General features: G+C 39.6%; 3 protein-coding genes across 7 annotated transcripts; all 3 read left to right on the top strand.

The window, feature by feature from the left end:
* Nucleotides 1–1,473: 1,473 nt before the first annotated feature.
* ankrd29 (ankyrin repeat domain 29) lies at nucleotides 1,474–6,633 on the top strand. Of its 5 annotated transcripts, none has more exons than XM_062394697.1 (10): nucleotides 1,474–1,677; nucleotides 2,736–2,843; nucleotides 3,096–3,194; nucleotides 4,074–4,172; nucleotides 4,444–4,542; nucleotides 4,885–4,983; nucleotides 5,109–5,207; nucleotides 5,388–5,483; nucleotides 6,035–6,133; nucleotides 6,225–6,633. In XM_062394697.1, the coding sequence occupies exons 1-10, from the start codon at nucleotides 1,666–1,668 to the stop codon at nucleotides 6,306–6,308; spliced, it is 894 nt and encodes a 297-aa protein (XP_062250681.1). In that variant the 5' UTR covers nucleotides 1,474–1,665; the 3' UTR covers nucleotides 6,309–6,633. The 5 variants fall into 5 exon arrangements, with proteins under 5 accessions (XP_062250681.1, XP_062250680.1, XP_062250682.1 ...); XM_062394696.1 differs by having other exon boundaries at nucleotides 1,475–1,677; nucleotides 2,733–2,843; XM_062394699.1 differs by having other exon boundaries at nucleotides 1,477–1,677; nucleotides 2,733–2,898.
* A 680-nt stretch (nucleotides 6,634–7,313) lies between these two features.
* On the top strand, nucleotides 7,314–13,651 carry LOC133960768 (vacuolar protein sorting-associated protein 4B-like). The gene is made up of 11 exons (XM_062395606.1): nucleotides 7,314–7,494; nucleotides 8,112–8,223; nucleotides 9,465–9,615; nucleotides 10,310–10,368; nucleotides 10,614–10,733; nucleotides 10,817–10,973; nucleotides 11,061–11,209; nucleotides 11,300–11,381; nucleotides 11,474–11,693; nucleotides 13,028–13,168; nucleotides 13,304–13,651. The coding sequence occupies exons 1-11, from the start codon at nucleotides 7,474–7,476 to the stop codon at nucleotides 13,403–13,405; spliced, it is 1,314 nt and encodes a 437-aa protein (XP_062251590.1). The 5' UTR covers nucleotides 7,314–7,473; the 3' UTR covers nucleotides 13,406–13,651.
* A 1,107-nt stretch (nucleotides 13,652–14,758) lies between these two features.
* Nucleotides 14,759–21,468, top strand: LOC133960730 (vacuolar protein sorting-associated protein 4B-like). The gene is made up of 11 exons (XM_062395544.1): nucleotides 14,759–14,917; nucleotides 15,677–15,788; nucleotides 17,078–17,228; nucleotides 17,421–17,479; nucleotides 17,737–17,856; nucleotides 17,940–18,096; nucleotides 18,189–18,337; nucleotides 18,428–18,509; nucleotides 18,602–18,821; nucleotides 20,156–20,296; nucleotides 20,432–21,468. The coding sequence occupies exons 1-11, from the start codon at nucleotides 14,897–14,899 to the stop codon at nucleotides 20,585–20,587; spliced, it is 1,368 nt and encodes a 455-aa protein (XP_062251528.1). The 5' UTR covers nucleotides 14,759–14,896; the 3' UTR covers nucleotides 20,588–21,468.
* Nucleotides 21,469–21,542: the final 74 nt, after the last annotated feature.

Here is a 21,542-nt window from a genome sequence, read left to right as displayed (position 1 = left end):
CTTTCCCTGCTCCTCCTCTGTAATGCCTCATTATCATTTACAGATGGTCAAAGGTGCAATCTTGAAAATCCCTCAAATACCGGTTTATAACTGAACACAACACCTGACATATTACTTTCTAAAAGCAGAGGTGGAAAAAACACACCGACCCTTTATTATCGTAAAAATATTCCATTACAGTTAAAAGTTCTGCATCCAAAATTCTATTTGGGTGAAAGGGTAAAAAGATTTTCACCAATTTTAATGTGACTTGAACTGGCTTTATATGTTAAGTGTATCATCCATTAGTTCCCAACGTGAAGTCAAACAAGAGGTCACAAGATAAAATGATTGAAAGCTGATTTATGGGAGAAGGAAGAAAAAATTCAGATAACAATTTTTTTTCATTTATTACCTCTGCCAAATTAGAGGTTATGTCTTAAACAGGATTAGAAAAAAAACGATTGAATGGATACCATTCATTTTAAAGGAAGGATGCGATATGTCTCAGAGAAGAGCCAAGTTAATCTTGGTGTGGATCCAAATCCAGGGGCAGATCCAAAATTCATTGGACATTTAATAGTGAATGTAGTCAAACCATTTGAGACATTTGAAGGGGTGAATCAACAACACTTAAATGAGAGGCTCTATTTAGACACTGCAGGGTCACAAAACAAAGAAATATCCTTGTCCTTGAAAAAGCAATTCAAAAATAATAATAATAATAATAAAAATCCTTACAAATTCAATAGGGCCTCACACCGATTTCGGTGCTCGGGCCCTAATTACCTTTTGAATGCCGATGGGCGCCCACCTTGAGTCTGATTCTGTTGTTGGTTTCTTCCTGTTAAGAGAAAGTTCTCTTTCTCCACAGTCGCGAAGTGTTTGCTCATTGTGGGAGCTGTTGGGTTTCTCCATAATATATTTCGAGATCTCATCCTTACTATGTAAAGTGTCTTGAGATAACGCCTGTGTGATTTAGTGATGTAGTTGGTTAGTTATTTTATTGAAACAGATAGACAGAAAACGTCCAAACAATAAGGCATTCATTTATAAAGACATAAACCATTTGTAGAGAAAAAAAGATATTAAAAGGTAATACAGTCATTTCCGATGGTTTAATGGCACTCAAGTCAAGTAAGAAAACTATGATAATTTATCGATACATATACAGCAATTTTACATTTTAAATATAACTTTAAATATATTTGAATCCAATAAGTAACAAATGCAGTTGTCAATTTAAACTTGATGGATGAATGTGCAATATAAGAAGAACAACAACAACAACAATTATTATATAAATAATTTCATATAAATTACAATACACAATCACTACATATAAATAATACATGCTTATACAAATTGTACTAGAACATTTGTATAAAGTAATAACATGGAAATACTTAAGCAAAATAATAATAAATGTGTCACCATGGTTACTCTAGCCCCCCCCCTGGCTCCACGCTGTCAGCTGATTGAGGTTGTGCTCGGTAGCGCCCCCTGGTGGTGGCCTGAGTGCAGCACTGACTGCAGAGGATGAGCTCAGCTGACTGTCTGTGTTGTTATTATGCCTCCGGACGGGCGCCGCCAACACCCAGACACAGTGCGACACAACAAGCTCAGCTCGGCGTCTAATGAGTGAGTGCGCAGGAAGAAACATGAGTCACGACTGAGGTCTGCGCCATGTCTGTCAAGGTAAAGCTGCGCTCTGCGTCCGTCCATCCTGCTGTGCACGCACCGTGAGGGCCCGGCACAGAAAACACTGCTTCCTCTCAAACTGTTCTCTACATTCACTCGCATCATCATCATCATCATCAACTGTACATCACTGTGAGCTGAGGTTTAACTTGCTGTGTGTGTGTGTCTGTGTGTGTCTGTGGGCATGTCTATCTATAGTTATGAGGGACAATTTTGGTTTAATGCTGTCATTGTGAGGACTTTGTTGCTGGTCCTCACAAATTCAAAGGTTGTGTGTAAAGTAGGGGTTAAGGTAAGGGTTAGGGCTAAGGTAAAAGTTAGGGCTAAGGTAAGGGTTCGTGGGAGGGTAAGGGGTAGGGCTAAGACAAGGGTTAGTGCTAAGATAAGGGTTAATGCTAGGGTAATGATTAGGGTTAAGGTAAGGGTTCATGCGAGGGTAGGGCTAAGACAAGGGTTAGTGCTAAGATAAGGGTTAATGCTAGGGTAAGGATTAGGGTTAAGGTAAGGGTGAGGTCTAAGGTAAGGGTTGGTGAGAGGAAAAGGGTTAAGGGTTAGGGGTAAAGTTTAGGGTTAAGGGAAGGATTAGCATTAGGCATTAAGTCTGTGATGAATCAGTGTGTGTTTGTGTGATACATTATGAGGACTTGTCTACCATATGGGGACAACAGCATGTCGGCATAATGTCAATCATTACAATTTAAGGTGAAGATGTTTAAAGTTCATGTTTAGGTTTAGGTGAGAGTTAGTCAAGTAGTAACTACATGGTTGAGGTTAGAGTCAGTCTCAAGGAATTCACTGTAAGTCAATGTAAGGTCCTCCTAAGTGATAGAGACACAACTCTGTGTGTGTATGTGTGTGTGGTATCAATAGAATATCTGAAGGCCTATTATGGCCTCTTGAATTGACATCAAGCTTTAACCCAGCATGTGTGTGTTTGTGATGACTTCATAACCGCTCTCTCCTCTTCTCTCTGTCTCTACCCTCCTGTCGGTGAGTATAATACCATAATGGTGGTTTGAGGTCAGTGTTTGTTGTGTGTATTTACTCCCCAGAAGGAAACACCCCTGTCTAATGCTGTGTTTTGGGCAGCGAGGAAGGGGAACCTGGCTCTGCTTCAGCTGCTGCTCAACAGCGGCCGTGTGGACGCAGACTGCAGAGACAGTGTACGAACGCTGCATGTCCTGGCTGCTCAGCTGCACGCTTTAACCATAGACAGAGGTGTGGTGTGTGTGTTTGTGTATGTGCATTACAATTGAATGTTCATAGTAGTTTTTAAGTGGCAATGATAGAGGGTGAGCATTCGTGTCAAGTTCGAAAATCTGCATGAATCTGTCACAGTCGCGTCGCCTCATTAAAGCAGTTTTCAGCGAGATGTCCTCAGAAATGATATCTCGTATTGGCCTCTCTCTCTGCAGTACGGGACGACAGCGCTGATGGTGGCGTCGTACAGCGGCCATTATGAGTGTGTCAAAGAACTTATCATGCAAGGAGCCGACATCAACTACCAGAGAGAGGTATGATGGGAGAATAATTGTCAGCCCCATGGGAACTATACACGATTTTACCGGGGGTGAGAGTCACAGTGAATCTGAAGTCTACAGTCAACCCATTCAAGTTTGGTGCAGATACACCTTTCTTTAACATTTAAACAACAATGTTGTTGAACAATACAACACATGGGAATAATGCACAGATTTTTTTTTTACAAATAGGTAGGAGTAGATTTTATCACAATTACACAATTTAGGTTATAGACTGCTGCCTCGTTTGTAGGATTGTTCGCCTTGGCAGAGGTATGCAAGTGCCATTCTAGTTTGATAGGTTGATTGTTGTAGTCCATATATATAAATCAATTTAAACAAGCTGTTTAAAAAAATGGAAAATCTTGCCGGGTGAAGGAATGACGTTTTTTTCTGGCCGTCTTAAGCACATGCATCAGGGAAACCAGGCTGATGATCCGTACAGCTAGTAAACAAGTTAGAAGTTGTATTGCCATCACCTTGTCTGAGGAGTATTACAATTTCACCAAATCACAGGGGCCACAAACCATGATTTTTTAAGTGGAGCTGCTCTATATCTACGAAAATATCTAAACCTTGACTCATCTCACCAAACCATTGTTGTTTCTTCTCTGTCTATCTCTAAAGGTCAGTCACATAGATATGTTATGCCTTCCTCCAGTTTCTATCTATCATCTTAAAGAGGACTCAGCACTCTATATGCTGTCATCCTTGGTTTGAGAGGCTTCACTAATAAGACAATGCAGATTAAATGAAAAAGCATCCAGCTAAATTAACAGAGTAGACCCAACAACAAATTTTCCAAAGCAGAACACTGGGGTTGAGTTCCCATAGAATGACATCAGCCGTATCTTTTTTTGTCGTCCTCTCCAGACCGGTTCTACCGCTCTGTTCTTCGCCTCCCAGCAGGGACACCGTGACGTGGTGAAGCTTCTCTTTGAGTTTGGTGCCTCCACTGAATTCCAGACAAAGGTATGCTACAGGGCTCAACGACATGCGTCACTGTCTTTATAACGCTCAGTGCGGTGCTATCATCTCAGACTCAGGGCTTCATGTGGAGATAAAGAAAAAAACTTCATGTGGAGATAAAGAAACAAAAACGATGCACAGAATACGCTGCCCAGGAGGCTTTGTCTACCTATTCAGATATATTCCCTCTGTAGCTCACTTTCCCGTTATTCTGCTGCTGAGTGCACTAAAATTGTCTTTTTCTTCTTATGTGTCCTCAAATGTTTTACGGCAGGACGGTGGCACCGCTCTCACCGCCGCCGCTCAGTATGGACACTCCAAGGTGGTGGACACGCTGCTGAGGAACGGAGCCAACGTTCACGACCAGCTGCATGTGAGCCGCTCTGGCCTCTGCGGCCTCTCTTTGCTCTCTCCTCTCTGTCTTTAAGCCGCCCTGTCTGGCAGTTGCACACAATGTCCCAGCAGCTGGAATCCAGCCTCTCAGGTTACTGCATAGTGCTGAGTCACATCCGGTTGGCATTCAGCAGGATTCCATTATGCAATGGAAAACAACCTGACAGCACAAACTTACATTATGAGATAGCATTCATTTGATCACTTTTCATGAATAAACCTTTATTTTTTAGTAACATTGTCACTAAGACAGGTTTTCAGCAGACAGGAGTACAGGAGACAATTATTACTCAGTGTACAAAAATATCTTTTTATGTTTCAGGACGGTGCAACGCCTCTGTTCCTCGCGGCCCAGGAGGGTCATGTGACGGTGATACGTCAGTTGCTTGCCTCTGGTGCCAAGGTCAATCAAGCGAGGGAGGTAAAGTCTGTTCCTCTCCAGTTCAAATCCCTGTCTGCCTGTCTCATCCCTCCATCCCTATTTTTCTTTTCTCTTCCTCCTCCTCATGCCTTCGCATCCCTCCTCCTTACCCGGGTCTTCTCCAGGATGGCACTGCCCCCCTGTGGATGGGGGCTCAGATGGGTCATAGTGAGGTGGTGAGGGTGCTGCTCTTGCGAGGTGCAGATCGAGATGCTGACAGACAAGTACGTTGTCCATTCAGAATCATTAAAGCACATAGAAATGCACACAAAGGGTTTGTTTTATTCATCAATATTTCCACGACAACTGAGAAAACATAATGACCTTATATCAAACCAGTAATTAGACCTTGAGTGTAGATTAATGCTCAATAACTTGAGTTTGTGTCTTTTCTGTCTCCTGAGGATGGATCAACAGCGTTATTTAAAGCGGCTTTAAAAGGACACAGCAGTGTCATCGAGGAGCTCCTCAAGTTTTCTCCTTCACTCAGCCTTCTCAAGGTAGAAGATCCTGTCGCAGCTCATGTCTCTTTTTATACGAATATCAGAAATGTTCTGGAGAAATAACAATATTTGATTTGAGTTAGATGAGGGAGTTGATACCACACTCATGTCTTTATGCCAATTATAAAGCTACAGTTATCATCTGATTGACTTATCTTAGCATAAAGACTGAAATGGGGAACCAGCTTGTTTGGCTTTTTCTGGGAATAATTAATCTATATATCCATCTAGCTAAAAGTAAAACTAACATTTTGTTGGTTCAGTCTGTACCAGAAAAGCTGTTTTCCCAAATGATCTATCCAAGCTAAACTAAAGGACTACTGGCTTTAGCTTCCCATACAGTGTATAAACCATACACTGTATATAAAAATGGAGGGCGCGTCTTAACCTCCTCCCATTATCCGTAAATGAAGCCAAAATATCCCAGAACATCTTACTGGTGACGTTATTTGGAGCTGGATTCTTGGCAGATCAGATCTATATATTTGTTTTGGATCCAACACAACTCCACAGGCTTTATGAATACATATGTTTTTTGTTGTCTCCAGAATGGCTCCACGGCCTTACATGCTGCTGTAATGGGGGGAAATCTGCAAACCGTTCTGCTGCTGCTCAGGGCCAACGCAGACCCCTCACTGCCAAACAAAGTGAGGCCATAACATTCGTAGGGTGGGGGATGAACACACAGAACATAAGTCATTTCAGCTCATTAACCTCTCCTCATGTGTGTTTTTACAGCAGAATGAACTCCCTGCTGATCTCACAAAGAGCGAGCGCATCCTTAAAGTTTTACGTCCGAGCATCTTAAACGGAGACAGCTGATAATAACCCAGACTCCTCCCTTCATGCCTGAACCACACTGATGTGACAACTCAGTGTCAAATCTACTCAAACTCAACATGTACTGTATGTGGTGCCTGCTTTTGATTGCTGTCATATGTCGAATAAACCTGGACTAAATATTAAGCAACACAATGTGCGACCAAAATGCATTTGTCGTCCCCATGCATTATCCTTTACACCGGTGTTCTACAGCAAATGCATATATTGTTGTTAACCTCCCAGGTGATGTTAGATTTTTAGATATTTTGCACACTATTTATTTGCCTTTTTAATAAATGCAATAAAGGTTAAATGTGTTAACTAATGCAGCAGTGACAGTGCGGCTTTATTTTTATTTTGAAAAGTCACATAGGTGTAAAAAGCCTTTCCAGAGGGGAAATATACAATTAGAAATAATAAAACGAGGAGATGTTAGATGTTCTAGAAACAATTAAATTACAACAATGAAAATATGAAATGTAAATTATAAAGACAATACAATCAATAGCTGAACTATGAGATTTTACGTGTAGAAACTACAATAATAAAACAATGCGGTATTATTTAAACAATCAAATTACAATTATAAAACAATTACATATTATAGAAACAACAACATTAAAACAATAAAACAATTAGATATAACATATTATTGAGAACATAACATTACAGTACTATAAAAGTTTGATATTACAGGTATAGAAACAATACAACTACAATAGTTAAACAAAGATATATTTATAAACATGCTGATGTGTTATGATGACTAATAGTCACTAGAGGTCAGAATTTCCCTGACACCTGAAACACCTGACGGTTCGTTGAATTCATTTCTATTATTAATTAGAAATTCATTTTGAATATCTATAATCTATGTACTAAATTCAAATGACTCCGGTTGTTGTATCAAACACAATTAAATGTGTGTAAAAATAAAACCACAGCCGATGTTCAACAAGACAATAACACTGTCACGTCACGTGACCACTGCGGAAGTGCCAGTGGACCATTTTTTTCTAATGCGGAAGAGAAACAAAACCTCGCTCGATGTTTTCCGTCTGAACTTGTCCCAAGATGAAGGAATAAACATCGACAAACAGGAAGAAACGAGAGACGGTTTGTTTGCAGTTTAGACTTAAAGGACCGAACACACTCAGCGGAGCTAATGGCAGGAGGCAACTTACAGGTGAGTGGCAGAGTTTACTGCGTCAGACTGAGTCAAACTCTCCGGTTTCTGACTTTAAACTACGACTCAACCTACGTAGATACAAACGTCTTTACCTTGAAAATGAACGGAAGTCCTTACTACTGGTTTTAAACTAATAACCAATGGTTTAACTCATGTTATGTGTTCATTTAGTACACTTACTAATGGTATGTGGGTTGCCAGATTGACACAAATCCCCTCTCAGTTTGATAACCATTTTACAGTGGTGAGTACATGTAATCAAATACTGTACTGAAGTTGTACAAAGTTTGATGTTCATGAGTTCTTTCTTTGTCATTCAGCCATTTTAGATGTACTCTCTTGTAAGGGAGCTTTTGTAAATTCATTTAAAGTTGTAACTTATGGCTTTATTCGCATTATTACCATTATTCAAAGGCTGACCAACATTTAAAGTGTGTACTTCATATAACCAGACAGGAAGAAGGATTATCACTAACTTGCAGCATTATTTCTAACATAACTGCATGTGTAAATCATCCATTAACCATCAATCACACATTGACTACTCACTTACCTTGACAGAGGGCCTTATGAGAGACTTTTCGGTGACTTCTTCTCTCTTGTGTTGTTGACAGAAAGCTATCGATCTGGCCAACAAAGCTGCACAGGAGGACAAAGCCAAGAACTATGAGGAAGCCCTCAGATGTTACCAGAATGCAATCCAGTACTTCCTCCATGTTGTCAAGTGTGAGGAACCTGATTTAAGCTTGTCTTTCATTTCCTGACCGTGACATTTATTTTATTCTAGTGCAGATTGATGGTACACATATGAAATAGGATGAATGAGGTACAGACAGTCTGTTGCAGACACGATGTTAATTGGCTGCCATGTTAGTAATCTTATCAGCAGCAGGCAAATTTGCCACAAGGATGGAATAATACTTTAAGTATAAATAAACCAATTTATGAGTTACTCCACTGCCAAACGGAGGGAGTGAAATCATAATACAAAATTATGTTGAATACGTTATTTTTAAATCAGTCTGCATTTTTCTATTTATTGTATAAAACGAGTCATTCATACAGTGTCTTTACAGTTGATTTATAAATCTTCTCTTTCTCTTCATCAAATCCCTGCAGCCACCTGAAGGCAGCAGGATATGTTGAGTAATCTGTTCCCTCTAATCTCGCCAGGGTGATGTCAATACTGAGCAATTGCTCCCAGTTGTCTACTTAATAACTTGAAAGATACACACGTTGGACTGGTCTGTGGTGACTCAGTATTCTGTTGTTTAAAGGGAAGATGCCACATTCCTGCAGCTCACCTCGCGCATCGTCGCCTCCTGTACAAATTTCTTTTCAGAAACCTTTTACCTCGCAAATGGTGTTTCCTGGCAAAAAAAACATTTATGCCAGGCAAATTTATTTGCATAGCACATTTCAATAACAGGGCCAGTGTGGAATTCTCATAAAATATACAAGGCAATGTGTAAAATTGGTAAAGACAATACAAAATTAAGTATTTCAAAACTAAAATAGAATGAGTTATGTAGAGAATAAATTCAAAATAAGAATGCGTGTAAGAAACTACTAATATATTTAATTTAATAAGAGGCTGTAGCAAAAAGGGAAATCCTTCAGCATCTAATTAAAATAAATAAGAGTCCCGTGGTTCTATGAATTGTGTTGTGTGCTCAGATCATGTTGCCCTCCAACATCCACACAGTCACACAGCTTCCTGGTGAAGACACTGTCCCGCTGTTGAGCTTTTGTCGGCATGCATCACTCAGTGGCACAGCTGTCAGGGTTAGACTCCAGTGAAGGGACTGGCTAAGAGTGAATTTATTGATCCTGACACCTTCCACTTGATATTTAGAGTCAGACAGCCATTTCGCTGCACCTACATGAACATCAACAGCAGGTACACTTGATGCCCACACAGTCACACCTCGTATTAAAACAGGCCCCGTAATGTGTTGTCGCTGCAGATGAGGCTCAGAGTGAACGCGCGAAGGAGAGCATCAGGGAAAAGTGTAAAGATTACCTGGACCGAGCCGAGCAGCTGAAGGTACACCTGAAGAAGCTGGAGAAGAATCCTCCGGCTAAACCAGTCAAAGAGAACCAGTCTGATGACAAAGGGTGAGACTCCTCAATACCACCATGTTCCCTTCAGTATTCACAGAAAAGTATTACATTCCTTTTATTTCCACATTTTACAATTTTTAATTTGTCACTAACAATCAGAAGAATTGGCTTGAAGTCCTGGGGTAGTTTTTAGTCAGGTTTATAAGCGGTGTCCTGTGGAGCTTTATGGTAAAAAAAAGTTGTATTTATGTTCAGTGGTAGACGCCATTACACATTAGCAATATTTTTTTTATTTTATTTTGAAACCTAGATTGTTTACATCCATGTTTACCTGCTCGCGGTCGTCTTCTTTTCCTCTGTACATCCAGTAAAACAAAATCTTTTGATGGCTAATCAACGTCAACAAATGTACCTAACTGGCAAATAAATCCTTTAATGGGAGCTTTAGGTGTGCAGATTTTCTCTGTTTCAAACTTCCTGAGCACAAGATCAAACAAAGTGTAGTCCCATGCATAGAAACATTCCCCCATAGCACTAAATACGCTGTATTTATTGTTGTTATTGTTGAAATTTTCCTATAATAAGTTGCAAAATACTCAACAGTCTTTTCTTTGAACCTCCATCCCAATAAACGAATAAGTTCTTTTGTAGAAAAGTTGTAGGAGTTGTGGGACTTCTAAAAAAGTTTGGTTTAGTGTTTAAAAAAAGCAAATAAATCATGACTTGAGCTCTTTTCATTTAATCTCAGGAATGAAAGTGATGACGGGGACAACCAAGAGAAAAAGAAGTTTCAAAATCAACTCTCAGGTGAATGATGTGTTATGTTTTCTTCTTTTTGTTAGTTGGTTAGTCGCAAAAGAGATCGGCGGAGAACTTCCTGTTACATTATGAGATAGGGTGTTTTTCATCACATCCATTGATTTATCTGAGAAATTATGTGAAAAAAAATTTGAATTACATGAAGAACTATCTTCTGGAATCTGATCCTTGAGTGTGTGAAATAAATAATGTTTCACAGTTACTAAACTATGTTTCTCAAACTCCTCTCATAGGTGCCATCGTCATGGAAAAGCCAAACATTAAGTGGGATGATGTAGCTGGTTTGGAAGGAGCCAAAGAAGCCTTGAAGGAAGCCGTCATTCTGCCCATCAAATTCCCTCATCTGTTCACAGGTGTCTAAACCTCCATCTTTAATCCTTGTATTTGACTGTGTTGATGTGAATCGTATTCACTGACACAGGAACTTTTTGTGTAGGAAAGCGAACTCCTTGGCGGGGCATCCTTCTCTTTGGCCCTCCAGGAACAGGAAAATCCTACCTGGCCAAGGCGGTGGCCACAGAGGCCAACAACTCCACCTTCTTCTCCATCTCCTCCTCCGACCTCGTGTCCAAGTGGTTGGGGGAAAGTGAAAAGTAAGCACTGCGTTCTTTACATGATGATAACATAATGGGATATCAGAAGGTGAATACCTGTTGCTTCTGCCCCACTCGTCTCTTCAGGTTGGTGAAGAACCTGTTCTCTTTGGCTCGAGAGCACAAACCATCCATTATTTTCATTGATGAGATTGACTCCCTCTGCGGCTCCAGGAGCGAGAACGAGAGCGAGGCCGCGCGCAGAATCAAGACAGAGTTCCTCGTTCAGATGCAGGGTGAGCGAGAGGAGAGAACTGAAAATCTGATTTCAGAATTGAAAAACTGTATTTAGATTAGAAATGCATCAAATGTTTTTCTGTACCCAGGTGTTGGAAACGATAATGAGGGAGTCCTGGTTCTGGGAGCCACAAATATACCGTGGACATTGGACTCTGCTATAAGGAGAAGGTTAGTTTGATTCAATTCAGGTTTTAAGGAAGCGCAATCAGGATTTAAGAAATTAAACACTTGATAAGATCTGAATCTCCCATCTGTATCAGATTTGAAAAGCGAATCTACATCCCTCTGCCTGAAGAGCATGCTCGCTCCTTCATGTTTAAACTACATCTGGGATCCACACCCAACAACCTGACAGAAGCAGACTTCAACACTCTGGGCCAGAAGACGGAAGGGTACTCTGGGGCTGACATCAGTGTTATCGTCAGGGACGCCCTCATGCAACCTGTCAGGAAGGTCCAGTCCGCCACTCACTTCAAAAAGGTAAAGACACAGCAACAGTTTGTCTCTGATTGTTGTCATAACTGTCCAGTTTCAAATCCTTGAGGAATCCTGCTGGAATATGTTGTTCCAAAATAACGTCTCATCAGTAATTTTACAAATTACAAAAGAATGATAGTGGACGCTGCCACTGATGATAAAAGATGAATGATCTATTAACCTATTGCTACACTGTTACATCAGCTACACGGCATTCTTCTGGAGGTTGTTAGGTCAAATTAAGAAAGAATGTAAATGATAGTCAGAGCTAGATTGATGATGTATATACTTGTATTTATTACCGATGGAATCCATGCATACCTGTATGTGAAAGTTTTTTTTTTGTGTCAGTTTTAAAGCTTCTTTTTTTAAGGTTCAGTCTCACTACTCCTGAAGCTGTTTTCATTATTACCTGCTAAGCACCGATCAGCAGACAGACACAGTCAGCAACTAGGTGGAAACAAAGTGATAAATAACTTAGATTTATCAGGTGGACATGGAAAGGATTCTTTCCAACATTCTAACAATAAGAAAAAGTTACATTTATTTAAAATACAGTCAAGTTAACCTCATTGTTGTGCTCGACCCGAAACTGAAATGGGATGTCTGCGCTGAATGTTTAAGCACCCCGTTTTTCTTTTGAATATCTTTTTAATGTGCATTCCAAAGGGCTTCACTAAGTCTACTGTGCCTTTATCGAAAGTGTTTAAATGATTTGTATCATCTCTTGGTTTGTTAATGCTAATGAAGCCCAGATTGATGGGAAAACAGTAACAGTAGTCGGTAAACTATTTGGATTAACATGACCGGGTATGGAAACTATATACAAAGAAAGAGTCATGAAGGACGAGGACAATAATCATTGTGGGTGATGAGAGGCATCCTCTCACCTCCTCATTGAAACTGCTCCCATCTGAACAACGTTATTGCCCCCTCTTCTGACAAAATGCCCTGTGATTATGGCTGAAAACTTATTTCTATACGGGGACAATTAAAGAATCTAACCTCAAAGTGCTTTAAAAATTATGAATTGAAGCCAAACAATAGGAAACAAATAAAAGCAAGTTAAAGGCCTCACATCATTAGACATGAGAGCACAAATATTAGAATAAAAATGTTACAGATAAGGAGTAAAACACAATTCAATAAATAATTCAAATTGTCATTAAGAAGAGACATAAGATTTAAAAGGCAAAAAAAACTTAAAAGGTTAATAGTTAAAGATGTATTCAGACCCGAACAAGCACACTTACGGAATGATGTAAATTATATACAAAGTACAATTATTTTGTCCTACTCACCCTAAACTTCTTCTCTATCTGTCTACACTCACTAAGGTCCAGGGCTCATCATGGAACAGCCCGGATGTTGTGGAGCAAGACCTACTGACTCCGTGCTCGCCGGGAGATCCCAACGCCATAGAGATGACGTGGATGGACGTCCCTGGAGAAAAGCTTTCGGAGGCAGTCGTGTGCATGGTAAGAAAAAGATTCAGGTAGCAAAGTGTGCGCGTGTAATTTTAACCAAAGAAGTATTCAAATTTTTACAAAACATATCTGTGCATGAGAATTCATATCAAACATATTCCAACCTCTGCCGTCCTCTCCGTACAGGCGGACATGCTGAGGTCACTCACTACCATCAAGCCGACAGTGAACGAGCAGGACCTGGATAAGCTGAAGAAGTTTACGGAAGATTTTGGTCAAGAAGGGTAGAACTATCCACGCTCTGCTCGAGAAGCAGTTCACAATTATCTCTGTCAGTTAAGGTTTTGATTCATTCATCTGTCTGGTCTATAGTAGGTTTCTTGGAGCTCCAACTTCTTACATTATGAAAAAAAAAGTATATGTTGCTGTAAGATATGACAAAAATAATGCTTCAACAGCAAATGTTTGTTGTTGTTTGTGACAAAAAAGATGATTCAATAATGAAATCTAATCAATAAATCAAGTTTCAGCACATTTTATTACTCAAATATCAATTGTTTACATCTTCGCATCTAAGGTTTTGTGTTTCTTTTACTTATTTTATTTTTGAATTTCTAAAATGTAAGAGATAATCTCTTTATTTTTTTAAAGAAAACTTTCTGTCTTTAATTATATATATGAAGTCGATGGCTGTGCAACAGAGACTCTGGGAAAATGCACATTTCCAACACTACATACCTCTCACCACTGTCTAAGGAGGATTGTGCTCGACAGAAATAGTTTCGGGGTTGGTTTTTTGTGAATAGGAACTTCTACAACGTTTAGAAAGTTTTCTCTCTTTAAAATATGTGGGTTACCCTTCACTGGTTATCCTATCTCAGATGCAAGTTTAAAGGTTCAGTGTGTAAGATTGAGGTGAAAGGGATCTTTAAGCAGAAATTGAATATAAATAGTTCTAGTGATGTTTTCACTAGTGTGTTTAATCTAAATTGTACAACATGTGGTTTTATTTACCCTACAACGCACACTCTATATTTAAACACTTTATATTTACATCTGGAACGGTTCCTCTCTATGGAGGCTGCAATGTATTTTACAGTAGGCCAGACCGGAGAAACTAAACACCTTTTGAGTTTTTATGACAACTGAAGGTTACAACACTCTGGGATGTTTGGAAGGAGAGGGTGAGGTGAGGGGTATTCAGCTGCAACATGCAATGTCACCAACAGATGTCACTAGATTCTACACACTGAACCTTTAGGGGGTGTAATTATACACATCACGTAAAAACAGCATCAATGAAAAATGTACGTTCTCTGTAAAAAATAATAAAGGGTGTTTTCTGTAAAAAACAATAAAGGGTGTTTTCTGAATCTCTAGAGTTGCTATAGGGAATGAGGTAACTGTTTCCTCTTCTGAGCCTGTGGAGGTCACGTGGAAAATGATCCAAAGACTCGTACCCGGCAGATGAACGAATCGTTCACCTCACGACCGTGTCTTCAGATCAGTGACTCGTTCTTCTGCCAACAGAGTTTTCGGATCAGTGATTCGTTCATCTGCCGGATACGAGTCTTTGGATCATTTTCCACGTGACCTGCAGCAGCCTATGCAACAGTCCCGATGCGCGGCCACGAGAAAATGAACGAATCACTCTTTGAGAGTCTGGTCTAGTCTGAACTTGTCCCAAGATGAAGGAATAAACATCGACAAACAGGAAGAAACGAGAGTCGGTTTGTTTGCAGTTTAGACTTAAAGGACCGAACACACTCAACGGAGCTAATGGCAGGAGGCAACTTACAGGTGAGTGGCAGAGTTTACTGCGTCAGACTGAGTCAAACTCTCCGGTTTCTGACTTTAAACTACGACTCAACCTACGTATACGGTGGCCCTGAGAGCTCAACGAACAGCAACTTAAGAAAACACATGCAAGTTGACAAAACACAAGCAAAGTAAGAAAACATCTTCATTAATTTCACAACACAACACATTACAGAAACGCGCTGCAAATAGACACACGCGCTGCTAATAGACACACGCGCTGCAAATAGATGAACGCGCAGTAGTCCTTACTACTGGTTTTAAACAAATAACCAATGGTTTAACTCATGTTATGTGTTCATTTAGTACACTTACTAATGGTATGTGGGTTGCCAGATTGACACAAATCCCCTCTCGGTTTGGTAACCATTTTACAGTGGTGAGTACATGTAATCAAATACTATACTGAAGTTGTACAAAGTTTGATGTTCATGAGTTCTTTCTTTGTCATTCAGCCATTTTAGTTGTACTCTCTTGTAGGGGAGCTTTTGTAAACTCATTTAAAGTTGTAACTTAAGGCTTTATTCGCATTATTACCATTATTCAAAGACTGACCAACATTTAGTACTTCATATAACCAGATAGGAAGAAGGATTATCACTAATTTGCAGCATTATTTCAAACATAACTGCATGTTTAGATCATCCATTAACCATAAATCACACAGACTACTCACTTACCTTGACAGAGGGCCTTATGAGAGACTTTTCGGTGACTTCTTCTCTCTTGTGTTGTTGACAGAAAGCTATCGATCTGGCCAACAAAGCTGCACAGGAGGACAAAGCCAAGAACTACGAGGAAGCCCTCAGATGTTACCAGAATGCAATCCAGTACTTCCTCCATGTTGTCAAGTGTGAGGAACCTGATTTAAGCTTGTCTTTCATTTCTTGACCGTGACATTTATTTTATTCTAGTGCAGATTGATGGTACACATATGAAATGAGATGAATGAGTTACAGACAGTCTGTTGCAGACGAGGTGTTAACTGGCTGCCACGTTGGTAATCTTATCTTATCAGCAGCAGGCAAATTTGCCACAAGGATGGAATAATACTTTAAATATAAATAAACCAATTAATGAGTTACTCCACTGCCAAACAGAGGGAGTGAAATCATAATAGAAAATATGTTTAAAGTGTTTAAAGAGGTTATTTTTAAATCAGTCTGCATTTTTCTATTTATTCTATAAAATGAGTCATTCATACAGTGTCTTAACAGTTGATTTATAAATCTTCTCTCTCTCTTCATCAAATCCCTGCAGCCACCTGAAGGCAGCAGGATATGTTGAGTAATCTGTTCCCTCTAATCTCGCCAGGGTGATGTCAATACTGAGCAATTGCTCCCAGTTGTCTACTTAATAACTTGAAAGATACACACGTTGGACTGGTCTGTAGTGACTCAGTATTCTGTTGTTTAAAGGGAAGATGCCACATTCCTGCAGCTCACCTCGCCCATCGTCGCCTCCTGTACAAATTTCTTTTCAGAATAAGTAGCGCCCATGATTCCTCTTTAAACCTTTTACCTCGCAAATGGTGTTGCCTGGCAAAAAAAAAACATTTATGCCAGGCAAATTTATTTGCATAGCACATTTCAATAACAAGGCCAGTGTGCTTCTCATAAAATATACAAGGCAATGTGTAAAATTGTTAAAGACCATACAAAAGTTAAGTATTTCCAAAGAAAAGAAAATGAGTATGTAGAGAATAAATCAAAATAAGAATGCGTGTAAGAAATTACTAATATATTTAATTTAACAAGAGGCTATAGCAAAAAGGAAAATCCTTCAGCATCAAATTAAAATAAATAAGAGTTGCAGCAGACCTGTGGTTCTATGAATTGTGTTGTGTGCTCAGATCATGTTGCCCTACAACATCCACACAGTCGCACAGCTTCCTGGTGAAGACACTGTCCCTCTGTTAAGCTTTTGTCGTCATGCATCACTCAGTGGCACAGCTGTCAGGGTTAGACTCCAGTGAAGGGACTGGCTAAGAGTGAATTTATTGATCCTGACACCTTCCACTTGATATTTAGAGTCAGACAGCCATTTCGCTGCACCTACATGAACATCAACAGCAGGTACACTTGATGCTCACACAGTCACACCTCGTATTAAAACAGGCCCCGTAATGTGTTGTCGCTGCAGATGAGGCTCAGAGTGAACGCGCGAAGGAGCGCATCAGGGAAAAGTGTCTAGATTACCTGGACCGAGCCGAGCAGCTGAAGATACACCTGAAGAAGCTGGAGAAGAATCCTCCGGCTAAACCAGTCAAAGAGAACCAGTCTGATGACAAAGGGTGAGACTCCTCAATACCACCATGTTCCCTTCAGTATTCACAGAAAAGTATTACATTCCTTTTATTTCCACATTTTACAATTTTTAATTTGTCACTAACAATCAGAAGAATGGGCTTGAAGTCCTGGGGTAGTTTTTAGTCAGGTTTATAAGTCAATAAATCATGATTTGGGCTCTTTTCATTTAATCTCAGGATTGAAAGTGATGACGGGGACAACCAAGAGAAAAACAAGTTTCAAAATCAACTCTCAGGTGAATGATGTGTTATGTTTTCTTCTTTTTGTTAGTTGGTTGGATTACGCAAAAGATAATCGGCGGAGAACTTCCTGTTACATTATGAGATAGGGTGTTTTTCATCATATCCATTGATTTCTCTGAGAATTATGTGAAAAAAATGTGAATTACATGAAGAAATATCTTGAAATATTCTAGGATCTGATATCTTTGAGTGTGTGAAATAAATAATGTTTCACAGTTACTTAACTATATTTCTCAAACTCCTCTCATAGGTGCCATCGTCATGGAAAAGCCAAACATTAAGTGGGATGATGTAGCTGGACTGGAAGGAGCCAAAGAAGCCTTGACGAAAGCCATCATTCTGCCCATCAAATTCCCTCATCGGTTCACAGGTGTCTAAACCTCCATCTTTAATCCTTGTATTTGACTGTGTTGATGTGAATCGTATTCACTGACACAGGAACTTTTTGTGTAGGAAAGCGAACTCCTTGGCGGGGCATCCTTCTCTTTGGCCCTCCAGGAACAGGAAAAACCTACCTGGCCAAGGCGGTGGCTACAGAGGCCAACAACTCCACCTTCTTCTCCATCTCCTCCTCCGACCTCGTGTCCAAGTGGTTGGGGGAAAGTGAAAAGTAAGCACTGCGTTCTTTACGATTTATGATGATAACATAATGGGATATCAGAAGGTGAACACCTGTTGCTTCTGCCCCGCTCGTCTCTTCAGGTTGGTGAAGAACCTGTTCTCTTTGGCTCGAGAGCACAAACCATCCATTATTTTCATTGATGACATCGACTCCCTCTGCGGCTCCAGGAGCGAGAACGAGAGCGAGGCCGCGCGCAGAATCAAGACAGAGTTCCTCGTTCAGATGCAGGGTGAGCGAGAGGAGAGAACTGAAAATCTGATTTCAGAATTGAAAAACTGTATTTAGATTAGAAATGCATCAAATGTTTTTCTGTACCCAGGTGTTGGAAACGATAATGAGGGAGTCCTGGTTCTGGGAGCCACAAATATACCGTGGACATTGGACTCTGCTATAAGGAGAAGGTTAGTTTGATTCAATACAGGTTTTAAGGAAGCGCAATCAGGATTTAAGAAATTAAACACTTGATAACATCTGAATCTCCCATCTGTCTCAGATTTGAAAAGCGAATCTACATCCCTCTGCCTGAAGAGCATGCTCGCTCCTTCATGTTTAAACTACATCTGGGATCCACACCCAACAACCTGACAGAAGCAGACTTCAACACTCTGGGCCAGAAGACGGAAGGGTACTCTGGGGCTGACATCAGTGTTATCGTCAGGGACGCCCTCATGCAACCTGTCAGGAAGGTCCAGTCCGCCACTCACTTCAAAAAGGTAAAGACACAGCAACAGTTTGTCTCTGATTGTTGTCATAACTGTCCAGTTTCAAATCCTTGAGGAATCCTGCTGGAATATGTTGTTCCAAAATAACGTCTCATCAGTAATTTTACAAATTACAAAAGAATGATAGTGGGCGCTGCCACTGATGGTAAAAGATGAATGATCTACTAACCTATTGCTACACTGTTACATCAGCTACACGGCATTCTTCTGGAGGTTGTTAGGTCAAATTAAGAAAGAATGTAAATGATAGTCAGAGCTAGATTGATGATGTATATACTTGTATTTATTACCGATGGAATCCATGCATACCTGTATGTGAAAGGTTTTTTATTGTGTCAGTTTTAAAGCTTCTTTTTTTAAGGTTCAGTCTCACTACTCCTGAAGCTGTTTTCTTTATTACCTGCTAAGCACCGATCAGCAGACAGACACAGTCAGCAACTAGGTGGAAACAAAGTGATAAATAACTTAGATTTATCAGGTGGACATGGAAAGGATTCTTTCCAACATTCTAATAATAAGAAAAAGTTACATTTATTTAAAATACAGTCAAGTTAACCTCATTGTTGTGCTCGACCCGAAACTGAAATGGGATGACTGCGCTGAATGTTTAAGCACAAAGGCACAGTAAAGAAACTGTCCTGTTTTTCTTTTGAATATGTGCATTCCAAAGGGCTTCACTAATTCTACTGTGCCTTTATCGAAAGTGTTTAAATGATTTGTATCATCTCTTGGTTTGTTAATGCTAATGAAGCCCAGATTGATGGGAAAACAGTAACAGTAGTCAGTAAACTATTTGGATTAACATGACCGGGTATGGAAACTATATACAAAGAAAGAGTCATGAAGGACGAGGACAAGAATCATTGTGGGTGATGAGAGGCATCCTCTCACCTCCTCATTGAAACTGCTCCCATCTGAACGACGTTATTGCCCCCTCTTCTGACAAAATGCCCTGTGATTATGGCTGAAAACTTATTTCTATATGGGGACAATTAAAGAATCTAACCTCAAAGTGCTTTAAAAATTATGAATTGAAGCCAAACAATAGGAAACAAATAAAAGCAAGTTAAAGGCCTCACATCATTAGACATGAGAGCACAAATATTAGATTAAAAATGTTACAGATAAGGAGTAAAAACAAACTTAATTGTCATTAAGATGAGACATAAGATTTAAAAGGCAAAAAAAAATTAAAAGGTCAATAGTTAAAGATGTATTCAGACCCGAACAGGCACACTTACGGAATGATGTAAATTATATACAAAGTACAATTATTTTGTCCTACTCACCCTAAACTTCTTCTCTATCTGTCTACACTCACTAAGGTCCAGGGCTCATCATGGAACAGCCCGGATGTTGTGGAGCAAGACCTACTGACTCCGTGCTCGCCGGGAGATCCCAACGCCATAGAGATTATGTGGATGGACGTCCCTGGAGAAAAGCTTTCGATGGCAGTCGTGTGCATGGTAAGAAAAAGATTCTGGTAGCAAAGTGTGTGCGTGTAATTTTAACCAAAGAAGTATTCAAATTTTTACAAAACATATCTGTGCGTGAGAATTCTTATCAAACATATTCCAACCTCTGCCGTCCTCTCCGTACAGGCGGACATGCTGAGGTCACTCACTACCATCAAGCCGACAGTGAGCGAGCAGGACCTGGATAAGATGAAGAAGTTTACGGAAGATTTTGGTCAAGAAGGCTGTGTAAGATATGACAAAAATAATGCTTCAACAGCATATTATTGTTTTTGTTTGTGACAAATAACATGATTCAATAATGAAATCTAATCAATAAATCAAGTTTCAGCACTTTTTATTACTCAAATATCAATTGTTTACATCTTCGCATCTAAGGTTTTGTGTTTCTATTACTTATTTTATTTTTGAATTTCTAAAATGTAAGAGATAATCTCTTTATTTTTTTAAAGAAAACTTTCTGTCTTTAATTATATATATGAAGTCGATGGCTGTGCAACAGAGACTCTGGGAAAATGCACATTTCCAACACTACATACCTCTCACCACTGTCTAAGGAGGATTGTGCTCGACAGAAATAGTTTCGGGGTTGGTTTTTTGTGAATAGGAACTTCTCCTATAACATTTAGAAAGTTTTCTCTTTAAAATATGTGGGTTACCCTTCACTGGTTATCCTATCTCAGACATGCAAGTTTAAAGGTTCAGTGTGTAAGATTGAGGTGAAAGGGATCTTTAAGCAGAAATTGAATATAAATAGTTGTAGTGATGTTTTCACTAGTGTGTTTAATCTAAATTGTACAACATGTGGTTTTATTTACCCTACAACGCACACTCTATATTTAAACACTTTATATTTACATCTGGAACGGTTCCTCTCTATGGAGGCTGCAATGTATTTTACAGTAGGCCAGACCGGAGAAACTAAACACCTTTTGAGTTTTTATGACAACTGAAGGTTACAACACTCTGGGATGTTTGGAAGGAGAGGGTGAGGTGAGGGGTATTCAGCTGCAACATGCAATGTCACCAACAGATGTCACTAGATTCTACACACTGAACCTTTAGGGGGTGTAATTATACACATCACGTAAAAACAGCATCAATGAAAAATGTACGTTCTCTGTAAAAAATAATAAAGGGTGTTTTCTGTAAAAAACAATAAAGGGTGTTTTCTGAATCTCTAGAGTTGATGCATTTAAGGGGCAGTAGATTTCACTGCAATGCTTTTTAAAGCATT

Source organism: Platichthys flesus, chromosome 9 (assembly GCF_949316205.1).
Source record: "Platichthys flesus chromosome 9, fPlaFle2.1, whole genome shotgun sequence".
Classification (NCBI taxonomy): Eukaryota; Metazoa; Chordata; class Actinopteri; order Pleuronectiformes; family Pleuronectidae; genus Platichthys; species Platichthys flesus.
The sequence above is the reverse complement of the archived record's forward strand: the minus strand, read 5'-3'. Positions and strand labels throughout refer to the sequence as shown.

Coding starts and splice junctions, on each gene's coding strand:
- ankrd29 (XM_062394696.1), top strand. Junction 2,844..3,095: donor ACGCAGACTGCAGAGACAGT/GTACGAACGCTG, acceptor CTCTCTCTGCAG/TACGGGACGACAGCGCTGAT. Junction 4,173..4,443: donor CCACTGAATTCCAGACAAAG/GTATGCTACAGG, acceptor GTTTTACGGCAG/GACGGTGGCACCGCTCTCAC.
- LOC133960768 (XM_062395606.1), top strand. CDS start 7,474: ATGGCAGGAGGCAACTTACAG. Junction 10,734..10,816: donor ATTCCCTCATCTGTTCACAG/GTGTCTAAACCT, acceptor CTTTTTGTGTAG/GAAAGCGAACTCCTTGGCGG. Junction 11,382..11,473: donor GACTCTGCTATAAGGAGAAG/GTTAGTTTGATT, acceptor CATCTGTATCAG/ATTTGAAAAGCGAATCTACA.
- LOC133960730 (XM_062395544.1), top strand. CDS start 14,897: ATGGCAGGAGGCAACTTACAG. Junction 17,229..17,420: donor AACCAGTCTGATGACAAAGG/GTGAGACTCCTC, acceptor ATTTAATCTCAG/GATTGAAAGTGATGACGGGG. Junction 17,857..17,939: donor ATTCCCTCATCGGTTCACAG/GTGTCTAAACCT, acceptor CTTTTTGTGTAG/GAAAGCGAACTCCTTGGCGG.